Raw genomic sequence first — 22,162 nt, forward strand, 5'->3', positions numbered from 1 at the left:
GTTTGCCATTTGGTGAATACAGTCACAAGAAAACTACTGTTTGATATTTCCTGGTTTCTGCATAAATGGGTCAAGAAATGTGGTCTGATCATCACCAAGGTCACAAATATCATACACAATATTTCTGGGCTAATAAAACACAAACAGTTATGATCCTTTATGTCTTTATTGAGCACACCCATTAAACATAAACGTTATGGTAAATACAGCCTGACATTTGCCAAAGACCATCTCGACACTCCACGACACTACTGGGAAAATCTCGTCCGGATATATGAAATAAAGATTGACTAAAAGCATAACTTCCTACCAACATGAAAACTTGATCTCAAAAGTGGTGTAAGGTTGAGACAGCCCAAAAATTTGGGCCGGCTTTGCTTCCTTCTCACCTGGACCTCCTGCCATTGTGAAGGGAAACATTAATTCCTACTGTATGTTTATCAAGGTATCCTACAGGATAATGTCAGGTGGCTGTCTGCAAGCTGAAGCTCAGAAGAAGCTGGATGATGCAGCACAACATTGACCCTAAACATCAAAGTAACTCTATTACAGAATGGCTTCAGAGAAACAAAATCCACCTTTTGCTGTGGCCCGGTTGAGCCCCACATCCTATAGAAAAGCTCTGAAAGAGCCATTTACACCAGTTGTCCTAAGAATTTGGCTGATATGAAGCGCTTCTGCAAAGAAGAATCGTCCAAAATGCCTTCTGAACATTGTGGAGCTCTAATCCACAGCCCCAGGAAGCACTTTCTTCAGGTTATTGCTGCTCAATCAGTGGTTCAACCAGTTATTAAAACTCTGTTGCTGTTAGTTTTTCCACCATTGTATGATTAATGGGTGTTTTCAATGAAGATATAACAGAACATGACTGTTTGTTTTTTATCAGCTTAGGGCGGCTGGAGCTCAGTTGGTGAGGCAGTCAGCAACAGGGTCAGAGGTTCGATTCCTGGGTATGTGTGTCATTGGGCAAGACACTGAAGCCCAAGTTGGTTCTGGTGGGCGAGGTGAGCACCTTGCATGGCAGCCATTATCATCAGTGTGTGAGCTTGTGTGTGTGTGTGTGTGTGTGTGTGTGTGTGTGTGTGTGTGTGTGTGTGTCTGAAGAAACATAGTAAAGTGCTTTGGATAAAAGCGCTATATAAGCGGTCACTTAGAAATATTGTTTTGGTTGATATTTGTGACAATCAGATAACATTTCATGATCAATTATACAGAAACCAGAAAATTGCAAACAGTATCATTAATTTTTTTGTGACTGTAGTTGTAAAATTAAAATCATTGAGATAAGTAAAACACAGATATGTAAAAAATACAAAAACATGTCATTTGTGCTCATATTTTCCAACCATGTTCACAATCATATATTAAACTCAACATCTGATGCATTCATTACTTAATACTTTGATGTCAGAATCCTTCATGTGACATGTTACTGTGAGTTTACAGGATAAGAGAGTGTTATCTGAGTTTAGTTTCAGATAGTGTCTTACAGCAAGGTGGATGTCGAGTCAGAAAACAAACAGAACTCTTTCATTTAAAGAGACATTTCATTCTCAGTTGCCTTATTTCTACATGATTGCCTCTGTTTGTTGGCTCAGTGCTTCTTTCGCAGGTGGACATAAAGGAATCCGCTGACCAGAAGGAGAGGGACACACAGCCATGCCAGGATGAAACAGTAACCAAAGCGTCCTTTGCTCAAATCTTTGGAGTCATTTAAGATCTCCTTTATGTGGAAGGAGAAGATCAGGCAGGCTGCAAAGTCAGTGAGACCTGCAAGAGCAACACTCAAATTATTATATAGGTTTTCATTTATAAAATCCATGTTGACATTTTTATTCATTTTTATTTATACATTTATTTCACATGACACTGTCATCTTGACATTACACAATATTGATTTAAGTTGATTAGATTTTATTATATTGATGGATTAAAGCTGGTGTGAAGCACTTCATAAATGGTGCTACATAAGTAAAACTGAGTTGGTTATACCAGTCTTATCCTAAAACAAATCATCATTTTCATGTGTGTTTATCAGCATTAAGGCCTTTGCCTTATTTTGTTACATAAAATGACTAGATCTTTAAAAGCCCTTGAAAGGATAAGAACATAAAATGCCATCTGGTTTTTATTTAAACAGTTTTATGTGGACTAAAGTAGGAGTTTTCAAGACACCTGCAAAGGCCTGGCAGAGGCCTGTAAAGTAGAAGAGTCCTCCTTTAGACATGGTGAAAAGCTGGCCTATAAAGACTAGGAATGAAGTCGAGGAGAATACTACAGAGAGGATCATGAGGCCCTGAACGGACTGCAGCCACTCTGGGAGAACGGGTCAGAGAATAAATGTAAGACACTAACTCACAAGAAAAAAATTCAACATATTGAATTCAAAACATTCAAACCTGAAACACAGGAAATACAACAACTAACAAACAATCCAAATTTACCATTGTCATTGGTTGCAGCACACAACTGGGAGTTTGTGGCATTATCATGGAAGCAATTGTACCAGAGGTCTGTGATTTCTGAATCAGCCCATATCCACCAGGACTGCAAGAAAGAACGATAAGCAGTGAAAAAATGGTTAAAAGAGGGACTAAATGAGCTACCACACTGATTTACATCAGTCTCACCTTCTCCAGAGTGGAAATGAGGAGCACGGCCAAAGTAACCAGATGTAGCACAGTTAGGGATATGAGGAGAAGAACCATGGCTGCCTGGAGATGAGGGATGTGTGTGTGTATCCTTCAAACAAACAACTCTTTAATGGACTATAAAATTAGTTTTGGCTAATATTTTTGTTTTCATATAGGAGCAAAAAGCTTTGTAGCTGAAGATAAACAAATTGACACTGCTAAGAACCATCCCCTTCCTCCATGTCATGTAAAATAACCAGCAGATTTCTAAAGGCATTGGTTTGAAATAGGCAACACTGTCTGCCTCATGAGGAAACTCTGAGCACTTTAATCATGTCTCTAAACATCTGCACAACAATCTCTGCTCATTTATCTGGCCACTGGCATGTTGGACAAAGGAGTGTGGGGCAGTGGGGGCTCCAGTGTATCGCCAGATCTGGTCCAATCTCTGAGGAATACATCAAAACATCACCACCCTGTGATCTTTGGAAACAAGTATATTCTGAAAACTATTTTTATGAATGAGGATGCAAACTATATATCTGTATATGGGATGATAATCTGTCACCAAACTAAGGTTCAACAAGAGTAAAAAAACTAATAGAAAAAATATTTTATTTTTTGTGTTTTGTGTGTTTCGTTACTTACTGGTTAATGTGACACACTGAAATACCGGCTACAGAAAGAAGGAAGGTAATAACCATATAAATTGTAATCACTCCAGAAGAACCGAATCTTGAATCTGACCTACATCTTATTAGGATGATTTTTTTCAGTTAAAGTTAATAAATATATAATAAATAATAATACAAAAGACATGTATGATGAATCTTTTACCTGTTACTTTCAATGCCCTGGAGTCTGAACTTTTAAGTGATCCTGTTTCTCTGTTCCTGATATCGTCCTTCTTTGCTCTGAGAATCTCACAAATGTATTAGCTCCAAATTTTAGAGAGAAGGGCACAGAAGAGGAATATGAAGTTCGACACAGGAGGAGTTCTCAACACCCATTTCCTCTAAAGTTTCCCTGCCCTCCCCCTCAAATCACTCATCTGGCCCATCTCAGCACCAAAATAACATTCCTCTGCATAAGCTCAGAACGCTTTCTCAAATGCTATACTGCAACCAATCTGCACTGAAATGTGGACCAAAATATGATATATTTGTGCAAGCCTAAATGAATTACTTAGACTCTACTGAAGAAAATACTAAATAAAATCATAAAGTGGACATGTGACTGTTGTATAATAGTGCTGGATGTGCCAACTTTTTGTTGTAAAAGTGCAGGAAATCAAAGACCACACTAGACCAAAGACAGATTTCAAAGAAGTATATCAATTAGACACAAACAAAAAAAGGAAAATAATAAAGATTGATGTTCCTTGAGTGGATGACATTCGTCTTTGTTTCACCAATAAGATAATAAACCCAGTGGCAGAAATTAATAATACCAACATTTAAAAAAAATGAATACTCACAAAGCATATTTGCACACCATACAAATGTTTATTTATGTTATTGTAGAGGAACACATTGTAACCAAGTTACTGACAGCTGCAGGAGCAGCATATGGCTTTTAGTGCATTAATACATACCTAAGTAAAAGTTGCAAGACAATCTACTTTAGAACAATTAAAGGTCTAGCACTAAAAATGAATCAAGTTTATGCGTCTAAGTATTACTAGGGAAATGTACCCGAGGGACCAAAAGTGAAGTTTGGATTGAAGGAAATTGCCACTGTGAGGGTTTTGCAATATATTATAATTATTTTATGAATGTTAAACAGCGTGTTACCTGTCTCATGTCAATATTGGATATGTGTATAGAAGTATAACGTCAATACATTAAATTGTAAGTAAAATACACATATATAATTAGAATTGTCAAATGATTGTCTTCTGGGTCACTGTCACTGCTCCCTCCAACAACAAAGATGCCCCATGGATTAACTCTAGCAAGGAAGAAATTAACAGATTCTTCACTAATTTTTTACAGACGATTACCACTGACTTTAAACTATCCATTCTGTTAAAAGTGTCACAAGACTACTTCAGGGACCCACGGAGAGCCCGCGATCAAAGTGCGCAAGACCCGTTGTTCGCCCGAGCTACAGAAAGTGATAAATTCTTTAGCAACTGTCTTTTCCTGGTTTTGTAGGTTTCCGGTAGCTGTTTATTAAATCCCTGGTGTCGGAATAAGAGATTGTGTTTATCACTGCTGCTTGGAAAAAGAAAAAAAAAAAACCGACGTACACACATCGTTACGTACGCTACGTTCTGACCGCTAAACAGCATCGACAAAGCAAGAATAGCGCTCCTTCGGACTTTTTCGGAAAAAAACGGCAAAGTGAAGGCTAGAAACTGAGCGTAACGTAATTCGTGGTCGAAAGTCGTTTCTTAACGCAACACAAATGGATAAATTGCAGGTACTGAAAACGTCAAACTTCGTTGGGTTTTTTTTAAAGCTAGTTTGAATCTGTTCCAGCAGCTCCACGAGCAGATGTAACAGAAATGAACTCATTAGCTTATCATCTGTCGCTTTTTACAGTTTTTTTGTGCTGTTTTCTTGTTTGTTTGGCTAAATCAAATGCAAATGCGGTGTTTCAGCATTGTGAGCATGTAATCAGCCGATAGTGTGTTTTGTTTAACACCACCACAGAGGAAGTCCATCAGAGGGACAACGCTGGCCGTGCGAGCTGCGTCCATGTAAAATGTTCTCCAAAATATGCAAACAACTTACAAGTTGAGTTCAGAGTAGGTGTGGTACATTCCCAAAAAAATCACTGTCAGATGTAGCATGAAAGCAATTTTTAAATCCAGGAAAATCTTGACCTTGATATAGTGAGTTGAATTTCTGCTTCGAAAATGCAAGAAGGGGTAGTGAGTAATGCCTTTGTAAGCATGAAATAAGGTGGTTCTCAGTGACCATTTCCAAAGGTCACTCGTGTTTTTAGGAGGAGCTCGAACAGATGTCTGCATGGTTTAGCGAGGAGGGACTTGCTCAAGACTCCCCAAAGGAGGCCCAGCTGTGTGTGCTGTGGCGTGCCCACCAGGCCACAAGAAGCCGTTTAATCTGTGTGACAAGAGATCTTGACATCCAGCGGTCACAACACTTAGCTGAGATGGCAGAGGTAAGTTATCATTGTTGAATTAACCAGTCTTACAGTAATTGTCTATGAGAGCAAGAAGAAGTAAAGGGCCGTGTCATTACTGACTAAGATATTGGCTTTTTGTCTACGTTTGTAAGGTACGCAAGTCCTTGGAGCAGATTCGTGTTTTTACAGATCAAAAAGATGTTTTAGCTCAGAAGATACAAGATGAAAATGATCTACTCAAAGACCGGCTCCAGGGCCTACTGTCCATTCAAGGTTGGAGATGTTAAGCCACACGGAAATAAGAATTATCCACAGGCTTCAGCAGTATAGAGTAGCACTATATCAATGTTTTGTTTTTTGCTATTTGCCCATAGATTAACATATTTCTAAAGATTTAGAGCAAATAATGTAGAAATACTTTTGGCTTTCTCTTTCATAATAGAAATATTAATAATAATACCAACAGTCCGTGAGCACGATGGTGGAATAGTTGCTGTTGGCTAACAGCATGTTGTGGCCTTTCAGTTTGTTGTTTGCATGTTTTCCCTGTGTGTGGGTTTCCTCAGAGTACTCTGTTTCTTCCCACAGCCAAAGACATGCCTGATAGGTTAAATGGTGACTCTAAAACGCTAAGACCATGGATGGATAATAATAATTCAAAACTTAGTTATATTTACTTATTTGTTAGCAGTTATTTTAGATTTCATTAGCAACTGGCCAACAGGACAGCTAAGATTGGTAAATCAAAATACAGTACAGCCTTTAGTGGGCTTTATTTTACTTAAAGTAGATGCAAACTTGAAACGAAATCGCCAAACATTTTTAACACAAAATAAACTATTACAAATTCTTCATCACACTCTTCTTTGTATCTTTGTTGTAATAGATGCCCAGACCAGTGAAGTGGCTAAAATGCTGTACCAGCAGGGTCTCACAGAACTGATTCCAAGCAGCCCCAGTGAGCAGGTGGCATACCTCCTTGTGGAGAGGGCCTCCTTACTTGAGATAATTGAAACTCCTGACAAGCTGACTGCTGACAGAAACACAAACAGCCCACTGGGGACAGGGACAGAAATGCCAAACATTTATACTCAGCAGGTTAGATTAAGCACATGAATTGATGGGATAATTAATAGTTAAGAGAGACTGGAAAAGTTCAAGTTCAATTTAAAAGGAGGTACATTTTAACTTTGATACTTTGATATCATAATACATTAAGCTCTCCAAATTGTCCATATACAAAAAAAATTTCCATTAAGTTTTAGAGATTTAGTTGGGTTAATTATTGTATTGACTATTTCAAACTATAATAAACTGCCTATTCTTATATGTTCCAGAGGTTTTTTGTTGTAGTTAGAAGAGCAGTTCTCTCTGTGTTAAAGTGATTTAGGTCAGGTCAATATTGTAATTCTGTGATCTAATTATTACTGCATAGTCTGCCCACAAAGGGGCACCACGTCACAGCCAGAGCCCATGGAAGAGACTCTTCGGACTTCACAAAGTTTCACAAAGCAAACATATTCCAGTATGTTCATATATGGTAACTACAGCAATACACCTGCTTCCCATTAAATGCTAACAGATAGGAAGCACTGCACTTAGATGACACTGACTTTATCTTGTGCATTCTGAGATGCACATAAGAATGTGAGCTTCTTTTGCATGTTGTCTATTCCACATTAACTGCAGCCTGGTTTGTTCCAGTGTTAATGAGTTCTGTAACCAGCCCAACTTAGAGCACCTTGCTTGGCAGAAGAAATTCAAGATACTGCACCACTGATGCATCTTAATCCAGTGCAATGCATGTATGGCTGCTCTTGCATGTATTTCTGAACTTACTTGTTTGTAGTCAGTGGTTTACTTCAGTGTATAGCAGTCATTGTAACCTGTTCATTTGGTGAGTTGTCTGCCTCTCTCTCTTAAGGTTGAGGTCAGATGTTTGACTGGCCAATCCAGCATTGTGGAGAGGGAGCGTTCTCGTCTAGAGAGGGACCTAGAGGAGGGCTCCCGCCGGCTGGCCATGGCCCACAGCGAGATCCGTCGTTTAACTGATGAGCTGGAGTCTGCTCACTTGACCCAAAGAACATATGGTGAGAGATTTTAAGCAGCTACTGGATAAACAGACTGTGTCGTCCTTAAAAGATTTCTAGTGGTGATAATACAGTAGCCTGATGTCGTCACTGTTGCAATATTTCCTTGTTTCCTTTCAGATTTATCGATAATTCAAACTGCTGACTAGCGCAAAAAACATCACAAATACTTGAGCAAATCCTGAAAGAGTGTTGTAGTTTACAAACAAACGCATGTGCTTTTCACACACTAAAACTTCTTTTAACTACTGAAACATATAAAAGTCCCACTGACAGGCAGATTTGTATTTTTGTTTTTAGAGCCTGAGCTGCAGGCAGCACAACAGGAGGTGGAGCAGCTAGGACAAGAAGTAGAAAAACTGAAGAAGTATGGTGAGAAGTGTGTGTGTGTGTGTGTGTGTTATTTAAACAGTTTTTAAACAATTTATAATATGTGGTGCTAATGTTAATCTGATTTGTACTGTATACACATTTATCCTGTTTGCTAACTTTAAGTTTGTTCTTTTAAGCAAAAATTTGCAACTTAAACTATAGTGTTAGGATGAGACTTGAAATCAACTACAACTACTACTGCTCTACAGAGTAAAAAACTGTTTCACTGTACATAGTTTATATGTGATTATTAGAACGTACCCTTAAAGAATAAAAGAACTATCAATATTGTTCAAAACTGTATGTAAATTATATATCTTGGTATTATCAGTATCAGTTTGTATTTACATAAACATATGAATTCAAATTGGTCAATATTTCACATACAAGAGTGCACAACAACAAGAAAATCCCTCCACATGCATTATTTGTAATTTAATGAGTGAATTGTCTGCTTTTATTTTAAAAGAAATGGTGGAACTGCGAAAGGCCAAAGAGCTGAACGATCGTCTGGATCTTGAGATCAGAGCCTTGAGGAGCAGGGTGCGCACCCTTGATTCTGAGAAGAAATCTCTGCAGCAGATGGTAAGTTATGATGATTATGATGGGATAACACCACATTCAAGAACTTTGCTTTTTGTTTTTTGAACTAAAGAGTTTGAACTTATGGTCAGTAAGTCATGAGTCAGTAAGTCATTATAAATTATAAATTGTATGAGTAAACAATAGTGTAAAAGCTGGCTGTGGGTCTGCAGTTGTTTGATTAGAGACAAGAGGATGGCCACTTAGCAAGGAGATGCACCGTTTTATTTTACCGCCACAGGTAGATTTGACAGGTAAGCATTGTTAGGTGTGTGGATACTGAATAAAAACAAAACATTACAAGAAAATGGTTAGTTCAAACTAAAGTCCACGTTACAAATGTAAGTGACTGAAAACATTCTTATAAAGCTATATATAATTTGATATTATACCATTTGCATAACAAAAGTCACACGCTCCTTTTGCTACTATATATAGTTCCTACTGTCATCCGGAGGTGGTGCTGCAGCACATTTCAAACATAACACAGCAGAGTGATGCACCAATATCCTCTCTCCACTGTGCACGAGCCCATTTATGGCCAATACATGGCTCCTTTTTAAAATTCTAACCACCAGACATCTTAACACACTATGCACCGTGAACTAGGCTGAGCTACACATAGTAAGCAACACTACAAGTGAACTAGAAGATCAACTACAATTGTGATCAGCATAGATCACATTTTAACAAATCAACAATGAAAACATGTCTAACAACACTCAAATGAATAAAAGTTACAGATTTTCTTATGCATAACCAAAATCAAGAAAAAGCTTCTACAGTCCACGTGCGAGCTGGAAAATCAAAATTGGTGTTCAAACAAACTTCTTTCCGTCGCGCTGTGGTTAGCGCTCACTCCTTACTGGCATGTGAGCGTTATTGACCAGCAGTCGACTGTTCTGTCAGCAGAGGGCACTGTTACGCTGTTCTATTAGTTTACGGGCAGTCTTCCTACCCACCAGTGTATATATAGTGAGGCCATACAATGTAATAATCTATTTCACAGTCTATATTAACAAAGCAATGGACAGATGAACTGCAAATTCCTTTTCAGTGGAGACTGATTATTTGGCAAAGCTGCTGTTCAGTTTACTGGGTTGCCTCATAGACTCATTAACTGTGAAAACAGAATCAATTTATTAGATGTGTTCGCTTGGCCATTTAGAAGCGTATGCTGATCTTAAAAACTCAAAAAGAAAGATATCACTTTTTTTTTATACCTGTCTTTGTATGTGACACTAAATTGCCTATGGGTGTGAATTTTAGTATAAATGGTTATTTCTCTCTGACAAGACATACAGACTGGTGGCCTGTCCAGGGTGTACCCTGCTGTTCCTCCAGTGAAAGCTGGGATCAGCTCCAGCACCCCCACAATTAAGATAAGCAGTTAAGATAATGGATGGATAGATACTTGGGTTGCAATATTAAAGGACTGGAACATCTTTGTCTTAAAAATCTTGTGAGGTCTCATAAACGTGAACTCTTTCTCATTTGATTATATGTGTTTTTATTTTCTTCTCAGGTTGTTTGTCTGCAGGAAGAGGTGGAACAACTAAATTCAGAACTACAGCAGCTCCAGGCTGTGCATGGTCAGGTCAGTCAACTGGCTAAATTGAAACTACTGATAGCTAAACTCTTATTTGCATATTTATTTATTTTTTGATATGCCTGTACAGAATGATATACAGTAGACAGAAATCAACATCTCATTCATACCCTTAATAGTAACCACATCTACTTGTTGAAAATTGTATGTTCTTGTTTCTCGTTGACCAAGGCAGCAGAGCTAGCACAGAGCAACACCAACTGCAGAATGTTCAAGGAGAAACTTTCTACTGAAACAAGATGCTTTTCAGAAAAGGAAGAAAAAGTGAGTGCATAAAAATAGGAATAGATTACAAAATATTGCAGTTTATCATAAAAACAACCGAATGTCAGATACATCTTCGTACTCCTGGCAACGTGCTTAAGTGTTGCTGGGCAAGACACTGAACCCCGTAGTTGTCCCTATTGTCTGCTACGTCTGCTTGTCTGCTTTGGATAAAAGCATTTGCTGAATTATTGCAATTGTAAATGTAATGTGGCTAATTTTTTATTTATTTTTTTTGTCCTTTCGGCTTATCCCGTGAGTTCAGGGTCGCCACAGCGGATCACCGTCCGCATGTTGACTTGGCACAGTTTTTACGCCGGATGCCCTTCCTGACGGAACCCTTCCTGACATATAGCCAGGGCCGGGGATCGAACCACTCACCCTGTGGCTAATTTAGTTTCATGGCAAAAATTACCATATTTGGTCTTAGACACCTCAAGTATAATTAGTAAAGAAGCTTCAACATCCAAGATGTCTTTTAGGGTTTTATTATCTTGGAAGAGTTTACAAGTACATCGACAGAGTTTCAGTTCTCCATCCTGTGGAGTTCTAAACTTCATACATTAAACATTAGTTTTATAACTTTCTGTTGTTGGGCAGAACATTCTCCACCCTCAGGCTACTGCTGCCAGCCCTTTTCTCCTTTTATGGAAACCTTTTCCCTTTTCAGTACTTTGATAAGCACCTGTTAGAATGGAGTAACTTTGGGTCAGAGCCAGTGTGGGATGGTCTGCTGTTAGACAATAACTGACCTTGGAGCAGTTCTGCATACACTTCAAGACAAAACATATATATGAGACAAAGTTTGAACAACATACAATCTTTTAAACATTCTTCAAATGTACACTGAGTACAAGTTGCTATTATAACTAGGTAAAATGCAAAGGATTAAGTGTAATCATCATTTAATAATACTTGATTTTCCATCACATTTATAAAATGCATTAAGAATTTTGCCTATGTGCTCTGACAGACATCTGGTAACTACACTGATCTATGTAATATTACTCAGATTGTACTGCATCCAGAAAGTATTCACAATTAACCTTTTTCACATTTTGTTATGTTACAGCCCTATTCCAAAATGGAGTAAATTAATTTCCTCAAAATTCTACAGACAATACCTCATAATGACAATGAGAAAGAAGTTTGTTTGAAATCTTTGCAGTTTATTAAAAATAAATCCCATGTACTAAAGTATTCAGAGCCGTTGCTTAATACTTTGTTGAAGCACCTTTAGCACCAATTACAGCCCCAAGTATTTTTGAGTATGATGCTACCAGCTTGGCAAAGCTATGTTTGGGCAGTTTCCCCCATTCTTCTTTGCAGTAGCTCTTAAGCTCCATCAGGTTGGATGGGGAACATCAGTGCAGAGACATTTTCAGATGTTCAATTGGGTTCAAGTCTTGGCTCTGTCATGGCCACTAAATGACATTCACAGAGTTGTCCTATAGCCATTCCTTTGTTATCTTGGCTGTTTAATTAGGGAACAGGTTTGAAACAGGTTTTCATTAAGGATGTCTTTGTACATTGCTGCATTCATTTTCCCCTCGGTCTTGACTACTCTCGCAGTGCCCGCCGTCTGGCCACTATAGCATACAGGCCTAATTGGTGGAGTGCTGCAGAGATGGTTGTTTTTCTGGAATGTTCTTCCCTTTGTAGCGTGGTCAAAATCAGGAGAGGACTACGACTGTCTTTTAAGATGCTTTATTCTATGATAACAAAATTAATACTATAATGTAATTAATACAAGGTACAAATGCAAAATGTACAGAGCTCCGGGTCAGAGTTCTCTTCCCTAACAACAACAGAGAGTGTCAGGGCAGAAGTCTGACTAGCTATCTCTCCCTTGACCCAATCTTATATAAAAGTCTGTTTTGATGATTTTACAGCTTCCTGCCAGGAGTGTCTCTTTCCGGGTTGTCTTCCTTATCAGGAGAAGTATAGAAGAAGAGTTGTTTCTGTTCTTCCGTAGCTCCCTGGTAGCCACCTGCAAGACAACTCCCATGCATTCCTCACCTTATCTTTCATACTCCCCATCCACTATGCTTGGTTTTATTATCATTCATACAATATTCTAATCATGTTACCTCTATACCCTTCTCTATGCTATAATAACACATGTTACACATAAAACTACATCATTATATAGGTAAAACAAAAATATAAGGCATATTCAAATGATATTTCCCACAATTCCCCCTTTTGATCTCCTGTACCAGGAGATCACCATTTTGGACCATTTCCACCGTGATTAGACCAAGGCTCCCTGAAAAACATTGTGACACTGTTGGTTAATTCACTTTGTCTTATACACAAATTTATGTTCAAGACATGGTAACCTTCGAAATAACTGTTAAACACTGAATATCTTTTGTTTCCAAAGAGACAATGTCTTTTTGAATTCACTCAATACTTCTCTGAGGCTTTTCAGCAGGCGTTGTCATACTCCAGTGAAACCAAATGTCTCCTTTGCCCTTGAGCCTCACTGCATGCGATGTTCTCTCCACCACTTCGAATGGTCCTGTCCAACCTGGCTCTGACCACTTCCTTCTGATGACCTTGAGTCTCACGTACTTCACGGTGCGTGGGTCAGCCGTACCCTGCTGCTGGTGTTTGTCTGCAATCTGTTTTGAGAAACTAGATACCAACAATTTTAGTTGTTCAAAGTACGGTTTATAAGGCATTCTAACAACTGTTTCACTTATTGGACTCAATTGAGACCCTGGCCCTGGCATCTGCCTTCCTGTTAACAACTCATGTGGTGTAAATTCTGTGGTTCTATTTACTGCTCCTCTGATGGTCATTAGCGCCATTGGCAGCGCCTCCACCCAGGTCATGTTTGTCTGTCTACAAATTTTACTGATTTTGTTTTTCAGATTTTGGTTCATCCTTTTTACTTTCCCTGTGATTGTGGGTGATACACTGTGCCATAACGATGTGTGAGGCCTAGTGCTTGTTCTACCTGAGCCAGATCCTTATTTTTGAAATGTGTACCATTATCAGATCTGATAACTTTGGGGAACCCGTGTCTGGGAATGTAATCATTTATCAAACACTTTATTACCGCTTTAGCATCTTCTTTCCCTGTAGGCCTGGCTTCTGGCCATCCTCTGTAGGCGTCCACTGCCACTAAAAGATACCTCTTTCCTCCAACTCTATCAATCATGTCAGTGAAGTCAATAATAATTTCTTCCCCCGGAAATGTTCTAATGGAGAAGACTCCAGCTGTTACTTTTACAGTAGATTTTTGATTAAATTCATTACACCCAACACAACTCTTCACATGGTGTTTTATCAGGTCTTCAAGAAATGGGTGCCACCAACCACCCATCTGTCTCATCATCTGTTTGACTCCTATATGCCCTAATCCATGTGCTTCCTTGAACACCGCTCTTCTCAACTCTCCTTGTGGTAATACCACAATACCATCTGCACTCCTCCACCATCCCTCTGTCTGTGTTGCACCTCTCTGCTTCCACAATGACTTCTCCTGAGGATCTACTCTTTCCTGTTCTTTCACAATCACTTCTTTTGTGAATTCGGGTAGTAAATCAATTACCTCCTGTGACACCATCATACGATTATCACCATCCTTGTAACCTGCTGCTTGTTTAGCTACCTCATCTGCTCTGTTATTTCCCTGCGCCACTGCTCCTTGATCTCCTGCATGTCCTCTACATTTCACAATGGCCACCTCTGCTGGGAGCAAAATGGCCTCTGCCAGTTCTCTCATCTGTTCCTGGTGTCTTATAAGCTTTCCTCCTGCTGTCAAAAACCCTGCTCTTAGCCACTGTGGTAGCTCCACCAATGCTGCTCCTACCACAAAAGCTGAGTCTGAGTAAATGGTAACCCGTTTTCCTTTTACCCATTTCAAAGCTTCTATCATTGCTACCAATTCAGCTGTCTGTGCTGATGGCTGTTTTGTGACAAGCCCTGCACTGACAACTTCATACTGACCTTCTTTAGTCCTTCTGACCACTCCATAACCTGCTTTTAATCCTTCTGTGCTATGCCTGAAACAACATCCATCTGTAAACAGCATCTCTGCTTCGCCTTTTAGCATTTCTGTTTGGAGATCCACTCTAGCTTTTGTCTCTATCTGCACTCTGTCTTCACACATGTGCGGCCGTGAACGCCGCTGAATTTATAAATGCCATGATGCTATGTGTTGTTAACACTATCAATTGATGTCCCATCACAATGTGTCATTTTCTGGATCAGTTTTGCTACTCCTGCTATGTGTCGTGTGCATCCTGGTTGTCTACTCTCCATATTGTCTAAAGGGATGCTGCAGTACAAAAGTACTTTTCTTGCGCCCCTTTTTTTCTGAAACAGCACACCATTTGGCTGTGTGTGCTGTTACAGAAACATCTAAGTGAAATGGCAGTTTGTGATCTGGGACTGCTAAATCTGCAGCTGAGGAAAAGGCTGTTTTGATGTCAATAAAGGCTTTTTCTGCAGTTTCAGTCCATGTTAATGAAGCTGAATGGTTTCTAACTCCGCACTCGAGCGCTAAGTCTCTCAACGGGCATGTCAATCCTACGTAATCAGTGACGTGACGACTGAAACCTGTAAGACCTAAAAATGACAACATATCTTTTACTGTCACTGGCTTTGCGTGGTGTAAAATGGCGGTGCGATGTGTGGGAGAGACAACTGAGCCTATTGAGGTTACTATTCTTCCCAAAAAGATGACCTCCTTTCAGCAGCACTGCAATTTCGAGCGGCTGACTTTAAATCCGGCCGGAAAAAGCTGGAGAAGGATAGCTTTGGTGGCTGTAAGACAGACATCTGCTGTAGTGGCTGCTAATAATAGATCATCAACATATTGTACAAGAACCGCTCCATCAGGTAAAGGACAGTTCTTCAACAACATTTTCAATGCATGATTGAACAATCCAGGAGACAATGCAAAGCCCTGTGGCAGTCTAGTATATCCCAGTTGCTGACCTTCATACGTGAACGAAAACCAGTCCCTGCACTCCTGGGCCAATGGCAAACAGAAAAATGCGTTAGCTAAGTCAATACATGTAAACCACTGATGATCAGGAGTAACAGCTGCTAAAGCTGTGAAAGGGTTTGGCACTGGGAGTGTGGGTGTCGCTGTAATGTTATTAATGCGCCTAAGATCATGTGCCATCCGATATTTACCTGTGTTTTGTTTTTCTACTGGTAAGGTGGGTGTGTTCCATGTAAAATTAGAAGGCTCTAAAACACCACTTTCAATAAGACCTTCTGTGGTTGATTTAATTCCCTCACGAGCGGCTGGCTTGTGTGGGTACTGAGGTTGCCAAATAGGATTGTATGTTTTCAGTTGACATCTAATTGGTGGTATAGCAGGGCAGAACCCCACGTCAGTTGCTGACGTGGACCACAGCTGCATAGGTAATGAGTCTAATAAGACTGTTGCCTGTTCATGGTCTGTTCTAAGGCGACCATGGTATCTTGAGATGATTTGATGTGTCAGGAGTGCAGTGTCAGTCGCAGGTGTTTTTACAAAATATGCAATGCAATGGGTCAGGTGGGGGAACATAGGATGCCAGCATGTTCAGCCAAGGTTTCCACTGCAGGTACAGGGAGTATAGGCCCACACTTGGCCTGACCGCTTGGTTTTCAGGTTGAATCAGTCCCCAATATATGTCAGATGTGTCTTGCTGTTCTGCTGACTCATCTATGGCCCCTAACAAACACTGGGTGCCACTGAAGAGGGCATTTTCAGAGCAACTGTGCTGTTGTCCATTTGGAAAGCGGAGCGCAATGCCCTTTTCATCACATAAGATCATCACTCCCATTTGAAGCAAAAGGTCCCTGCCCAAGATATTGACTGGCGTTTGTGGGGACACCAGAAATGAATGTTTCAGCATTTGTCCCGCTACTTTAACTTGACATGGCTTAGTGAGTGGCAGCTGTGTTGGTACCCCAGAAAAACCCATAACAGTCACTGTTTTAGTCGAGAGTTGAGATGGAGAGAGATCGCCACAAAGTGTGGAGTATGTGGCTCCTGTGTCGACCAGAAAAGGCAGATTCTGTCCGTCCACCTTCATTGCCAACATGGGTTCTGCCGTTCCGATGTGGCTGGGTTCCTGTGGGCACCTTCAGAGCTCATGTTCTTCCTCGTAGGTTCCCACCGGGAACTGTCCACAAGGAGCTACGGCTGAGTTGGGAGCCATGTGTGTTCCTCGACCATGAGGTGCTCCTCTGCCGCGGATGGGAGGGCCCTGGCATTGTAGCGGTCGACCAGGATATGGATTTACAGGACAATCTCTGTGGAAATGTCCAAGTTGGCCACAGCAGGCCCAATTCCCTCCCCAGCTTCCACCTCTGTTTCCCATGCGAGCCCCACGTCCCCGATTACCACCATAATATTAAAACCCACCTCTATGTGGTCCTGGGTCATACCCTGCATGACCGTAACCACTGTACATTGGATGGGGACCCCACTCAGGAGTGGGGTATAAGTCGGGGTATTTAGGTTCAATCGGGGCTTCTGCTCCCTGCTGAACCATGTGTTTTTACCCTTCTTTTCTTCATTAATTTTCTTTCTAGCCTCCCAAAGCTGTAATTTGAAAAGTTAGACCTCTAAATCTGCTTTTTCCTTACTTGCTTGCTCTTCTTCATCCACATAACGTTGTAGGTGATGGAGGAGGTGGCGCTCCCATGTCTCAGTGTTGCATCCTGCAATGTCCGGATTGGCTTCCATAGCATCTTTTACAGTTTTGGGTACACCTGCTAACACTGCTCCTCTAAACATGGTCTCTTGCACTTGGTCTACATGCAGGTGCATACCTGTGTGATCCAGCCACTCTCCCTGTGCCCTGGCCAGAAATGCTGAATTCGCCTGGGTTTGGAATAAATTTAGTAATTACGGGTGCTTTAGAACTCGGATATTTCTGTCTCATAGCTAACCCTATATCTGTGGCATATGGTGCACATATTCTATCATCTGGAACATCTTTCACATGTGCATGAGCTTCTAATTGTTGCATATCAAACCTATTAGTTTGTCTTCCCACCAAAGCTCTCCAATCTCCCATCGTTACAGTCAATCCATTAGTTAGCTGGGCCCATAAAGAGAGCCATTTAGCTCCTCCATCGGTCAGCGGAGGCATCTTTTCCACCATCATATTCATGTCTGTCATAGACCACGGTTTATAGATAATCTGTCCGGTTGAACTACGCAGTAATGGTGCTTGCATGTGTGTCCCTTTTTCTTTAGCAGTTTTAGATCTCAAATAATATCCCCCATATGTTTTTGGTGTGCTATGTGGTGGGCTTGTTCCATGTGTGATCATTTCCCCAAAAATTGTAACCTCTTAGGGTTTCTATCTTCCAGACCTACCTCTTCTCCTTCGCTATCACTACTCCTAACGCTATTAACACTAACTTTTTCTTCCTCTTCTGCCTCATAACCATTTCTCTGACTCCTTTTATTAAACATCTGTTCAACACTACCAACCTTAACACTCCCTCCATCAGCTTGCTGTTTCTTCCTTGCCTTGTTGCAATCATCTAAAGTCTGCACTGGAGCCTGTACTTCCCTTTGTCTGACTGCCTCTTTTTTAGTTTCTTCTCCAACACATTCCAACAACAATTTACTAAGACTCTGCACTGCCCTACTCTTTTCTTCAAGCTGACTACTCAATACTGCATTCTCCTCCAGTGTTATTGCTCCCTGTGCCGGCTCCATGTCCAGCAATCCCCCCTTTAACCTTCATTAATGGGGTTTGTATACTAACTCCCCCTTTCTGATATGGGGGAGGGTCGGAAGATAGGACTGGGTAGAGTCCTGTTTTCGCCCCTCCTTTCTCTTTCTTCTCCTGAACTCTCCTACTCACCAGAGAGGCCATTGCAGCCATCTGGTGTCTGTGTTGACGCAGGGTCTCTAATGCGTCTATCTTTTCTTTTTCTCAAGCCGCCCCTTACATTCTGTGGCTTCATATTCACTTTTGTCTTTTTTTTATTTCCCCCTCCCAGGCTACCATATGTTTTCCTAAATTCTCTATTTCTTTGCCTGTTTTCCCTTTTAATTTTTTCCATTCTGCATAATAATTATCTAATTGCTTTCTTTTACTTTTAATTTTATCCCACTCTATTCCACTAATAATTTGCTTGACTGTCTCAGTCCACTGTGCGTCCAGCGAAAAATACTCTCCGCCTTCCTCACATTCTTTAGCGCACTCCTCGTCCATGCTCACCTACTATGTCTGTGTGTGGGTGCGTGTATGTGGATGTGTGAGCGTGTGTGTGTGTGTGTGTGTGTGTGTGTGTGTGTATGTGTATCACCTATCCTCTGTGTGATCTCCAGCTCCTCTTCTTTGTCTTCTTTTTGTGTTCAAAAGGCCAGGCGATTTGTATGGAATTCACCCGTGCAACAGCCCTTAGAAAATGATACTCTGTGTCTTTTACTGTTTTTGTTGACACCGTAAGGTTTCCATACAGTTAGACACTTTTCTGTGTAAAAATGTCCCATTTTTCCAAAGCATAAACCAATTCCTTCCCTTTTATTTAGTTTATTCAATGTTGCAGACTTTTGTTAAAAAGGTGCCTGCTTACCTTTTGTATTGCTGGCCAGCTAGGGAAGTTATCAGATCAGGCTTTGTTCCTCCTTCAGGGAAAACTTTGGGGTCACCAAATTGTAGCGTGGTCAAAATCAGGAGAGGACTACGACTGTCTTTTAAGATGCTTCATTCTATGATAACAAAATTAATACTATAATCTAATTAATACAAGGTAAAAATGCAAAATGTACGGAGCTCCGGGTCAGAGTTCTCTTCCCTAACAACAACAGAGAGTGTCATGGCAGAAGTCTGACTAGCTATCTCTCTTTTGACCCAATCTTATATAGAGAGTCTGTTTTGATGATTTTACAGCTTCCTGCCAGGAGCGTCTCTTTTCGGATTGTCTTCCTTATCAGGAGAAGTATAGAAAAAGAGTTGTTTCTGTTCTTCTGCAGCAAAATTTCCTGTATCCTTCCACAGATTTGTTCCACGATACAACCCTGTCTCAGAGGTCTGCAGACAATTCCTTGGACTTCATGGCTCGGTTTGTGCTGTGACATGCACAGTTAACTGTGGGACCTTGTATAGACAGGTGTATGCTTTTCCAAATCATTTCCAATCAACTGAATTTCCCACAGGTGAACTCCAATCAAGTTGTAGAAACATCTCGAGGATCATCAGTGGAAACAGGATGCACCAGAGCTCAATTTTAAGTGTCATGGCAAAAGCAGTGAATACTTATGTATATGTGATTTTTTTTTATTTATTTTTTTATTAATACATTTGCAAAGATTTCAAACAAACTTCTCTCAATTTGTCATTATAGCCAAGGTGAGGTGAAACAGCCAGAGTCAGTCCTGCAAGAGCTGCATTAGGTTTGGCACCAACTACAGACTGTGCATGTTCATGTCAACCAAGCTTAGAAGAAAGTTAAACTAAGTTTATTTAAACTAATTTTCATTAAACTTAAACGTCGCAACTGTTGCATTAAGGAGTATTTTCATCCGAGGAAAAACATTTATCATCATACCACCAGAAATGTGTTACTGACCCAGTCGTAGTTGCATAATAGAGTTGCATAATAAAAATTGTGAAAATTTTAACCATTCGAAACAGAATCTCAAAGCTCATGTTTGCATTTTGAAATGCAGGAGTGTCCTGAATGTCAAGAAGCAGTCAGGACTCTGTTTTCCACCCAAGATGAGTGTGAGACACTGAAGAAGGAAATCTGTGAAACCCTTAAATGTCTTGACAAAGAGCGGAGGTAACAGGCCCATAATTTTCAATTTGGAAAGTGTAGCTTCTTTCCATTATAATATCTGAATTTTATATCCAGGAATAATTTTATGAATTGTTTTATTTTTATCCATCTGCTTACAGTAAAAACCATGAGATGAAGGAAAAACACAAGGCCAAACTTTGCCGATCAAAACTGAAATTTAATAATGAAACCACGTGGCGTGATGACAAGATAAAAAGTCTTGAGCGAGAATTGTCCCTGTGCTCCCATTCCTTATCGAAGTTAAGTTTGCAGTTTTGTTTGTTTCATACAGACAAATGTCAAGACATTAGTGTTGGTTTAATATTGGATGTGCTTTGGTGGAATCTTGATCTAATTATTTATATTTTCGTTTCTAGGAGAAAGATCTCGTTGCAAGTATTGGTCTGGAAAATGAGAAACTACTTGTTGAGAAGAGGAAGCTGTTACAACAGTTAAATGAGGAGGAACACAGCAATAAAGGGAGTCATCTAAGAGCTTCTTTGTTCGAGTGCAGGATCTAGAATTGACAGTGTTCAAAAAGTCATGTAGGACAATATAAGACATAAAAATAAAAAACATAAATAACATGATACATTAATACAGAATAAAATAATCAGGACAGCTAAGTAATATGTGTGAGGGTGATATATATGAGGGGGATACTGAGTGAGTATAAAATGCAACCACAAGGGAGCACAGTCCCAAGTCTGTCTGGATATATGCAGTGGGTTGTGTCAGGAAGGGCATCTGACGTAAAACACATGCTGAATCAAATATGCAAATCATGGCTTCCATACCGAATCTGAATTTCATACCAGATCAGTTGCTACTCAGGTTAACAACGGCCCCCAACGGTATTGTTGGCCTAGAGGGTGGTGTTTCCAGATAAGTAGACAACTACAGCTAATGTGATCAGGGAGAAGGGTAGGAGGGTCTTTGGTGTATCATCAGGAAAGAGGAAAGTCGATGAGTGTATAGCTAAGAAGAAGTGGGACACTGAGAGGACTCAGTATGACAGGGTAATGAGCGTATGACAGTAATGAGATAGGAGCTGTGGTATTGTATGAGGACGTCTAGAGTGGTGCAGGACATATATGACAACTGTAAGACCGTGGTGAGCAGGGAGCAGGGGAAGGAAAATCTAGAGAGGTGGAGGTCTGCTCTGGAAAACAGAGGAATGAAGGTTAGCCGCACTAAGACAGAATACATGTGCGTGAATGAGAGGGACCCAGGTGGAACGGTGAGGTTACAGGGAGCAGAGGTGAAGAAGGTGCAGGACTTTAAGTACTTGGAGTCAACGGCTCAGAACAACACAGTGTGATAGAGAGGTGATGAAACGTGTGAAAGCAGGTTGGAACAAGTGGAGAAAAGGTGTGTTGTGTGATAAATCACTACAGTTTGTCCCTATCAAAACATTTAGTGTTGATAGTGATAAAGGCATTTTACCATGCATTTCTCAGTTAATGGGATAATTGTGGCTGATATAAGGCACATAGTGATGGTGGACTATAGGAGCGAGAGGTAGCATTCCCAGTGCCAGCTCTAGAGTGTGTGTTTTAACAAAGTTATACTGTATAGTAAGCTGTTTTGTTTTTTTTTTTGTTTGTTTGTTTTTTTTAATTAGGAACTGAAGAAAGTATATAGTCCTCACAGACACGACTTCACTTGCTCTTCTTTGTTACTCAAACAGCAGAGGTTGGTTACTTGAACGTGACCTCTGCTCAGAGCCACCTAGAGACCTCAGCCTCTCTGGCTGC

General features: G+C 40.3%; 2 protein-coding genes across 13 annotated transcripts; one reads left to right on the forward strand and one right to left on the reverse strand.

The window, feature by feature from the left end:
* Positions 1-227: 227 nt before the first annotated feature.
* Positions 228-3,637, reverse strand: emp3a (epithelial membrane protein 3a (MAM blood group)). Of its 4 annotated transcripts, none has more exons than XM_067505858.1 (6): positions 3,471-3,637; positions 3,282-3,309; positions 2,631-2,714; positions 2,445-2,547; positions 2,176-2,316; positions 228-1,770 (listed from the first exon to the last, which is right to left on the reverse strand). In XM_067505858.1, the coding sequence occupies exons 3-6, from the start codon at positions 2,706-2,708 to the stop codon at positions 1,595-1,597; spliced, it is 498 nt and encodes a 165-aa protein (XP_067361959.1). In that variant the 5' UTR covers positions 2,709-2,714; positions 3,282-3,309; positions 3,471-3,637; the 3' UTR covers positions 228-1,594. The 4 variants fall into 4 exon arrangements, with proteins under 4 accessions (XP_067361959.1, XP_067361958.1, XP_067361957.1 ...); XM_067505856.1 differs by having other exon boundaries at positions 232-1,770; positions 2,631-2,742; positions 3,471-3,636; XM_067505857.1 differs by lacking the exon at positions 3,282-3,309 and having other exon boundaries at positions 229-1,770.
* A 998-nt stretch (positions 3,638-4,635) lies between these two features.
* Positions 4,636-20,932, forward strand: si:dkey-264d12.5 (coiled-coil domain-containing protein 30). Of its 9 annotated transcripts, none has more exons than XR_010914445.1 (13): positions 4,636-5,057; positions 5,586-5,762; positions 5,879-5,999; positions 6,613-6,824; positions 7,162-7,266; positions 7,651-7,816; positions 8,117-8,188; positions 8,658-8,773; positions 10,296-10,367; positions 10,551-10,643; positions 10,909-20,019; positions 20,296-20,408; positions 20,525-20,546. XR_010914445.1 is itself a non-coding variant. In XM_067504819.1 (13 exons), exons 1-13 carry the CDS (start codon positions 5,043-5,045, stop codon positions 20,924-20,926), a joined length of 1,533 nt encoding a protein of 510 aa, XP_067360920.1. In that variant the 5' UTR covers positions 4,671-5,042; the 3' UTR covers positions 20,927-20,932. The 9 variants fall into 9 exon arrangements, 7 of the variants coding, with proteins under 7 accessions (XP_067360918.1, XP_067360919.1, XP_067360920.1 ...); XR_010914446.1 differs by having other exon boundaries at positions 4,637-5,057; positions 19,971-20,019; XM_067504819.1 differs by lacking the exon at positions 10,909-20,019 and adding an exon at positions 20,781-20,932 and having other exon boundaries at positions 4,671-5,057; positions 7,162-7,251; positions 20,525-20,664.
* Positions 20,933-22,162: the final 1,230 nt, after the last annotated feature.

This window comes from Channa argus, chromosome 5, assembly GCF_033026475.1.
Source record: "Channa argus isolate prfri chromosome 5, Channa argus male v1.0, whole genome shotgun sequence".
NCBI classification, from domain to species: domain Eukaryota; kingdom Metazoa; phylum Chordata; class Actinopteri; order Anabantiformes; family Channidae; genus Channa; species Channa argus.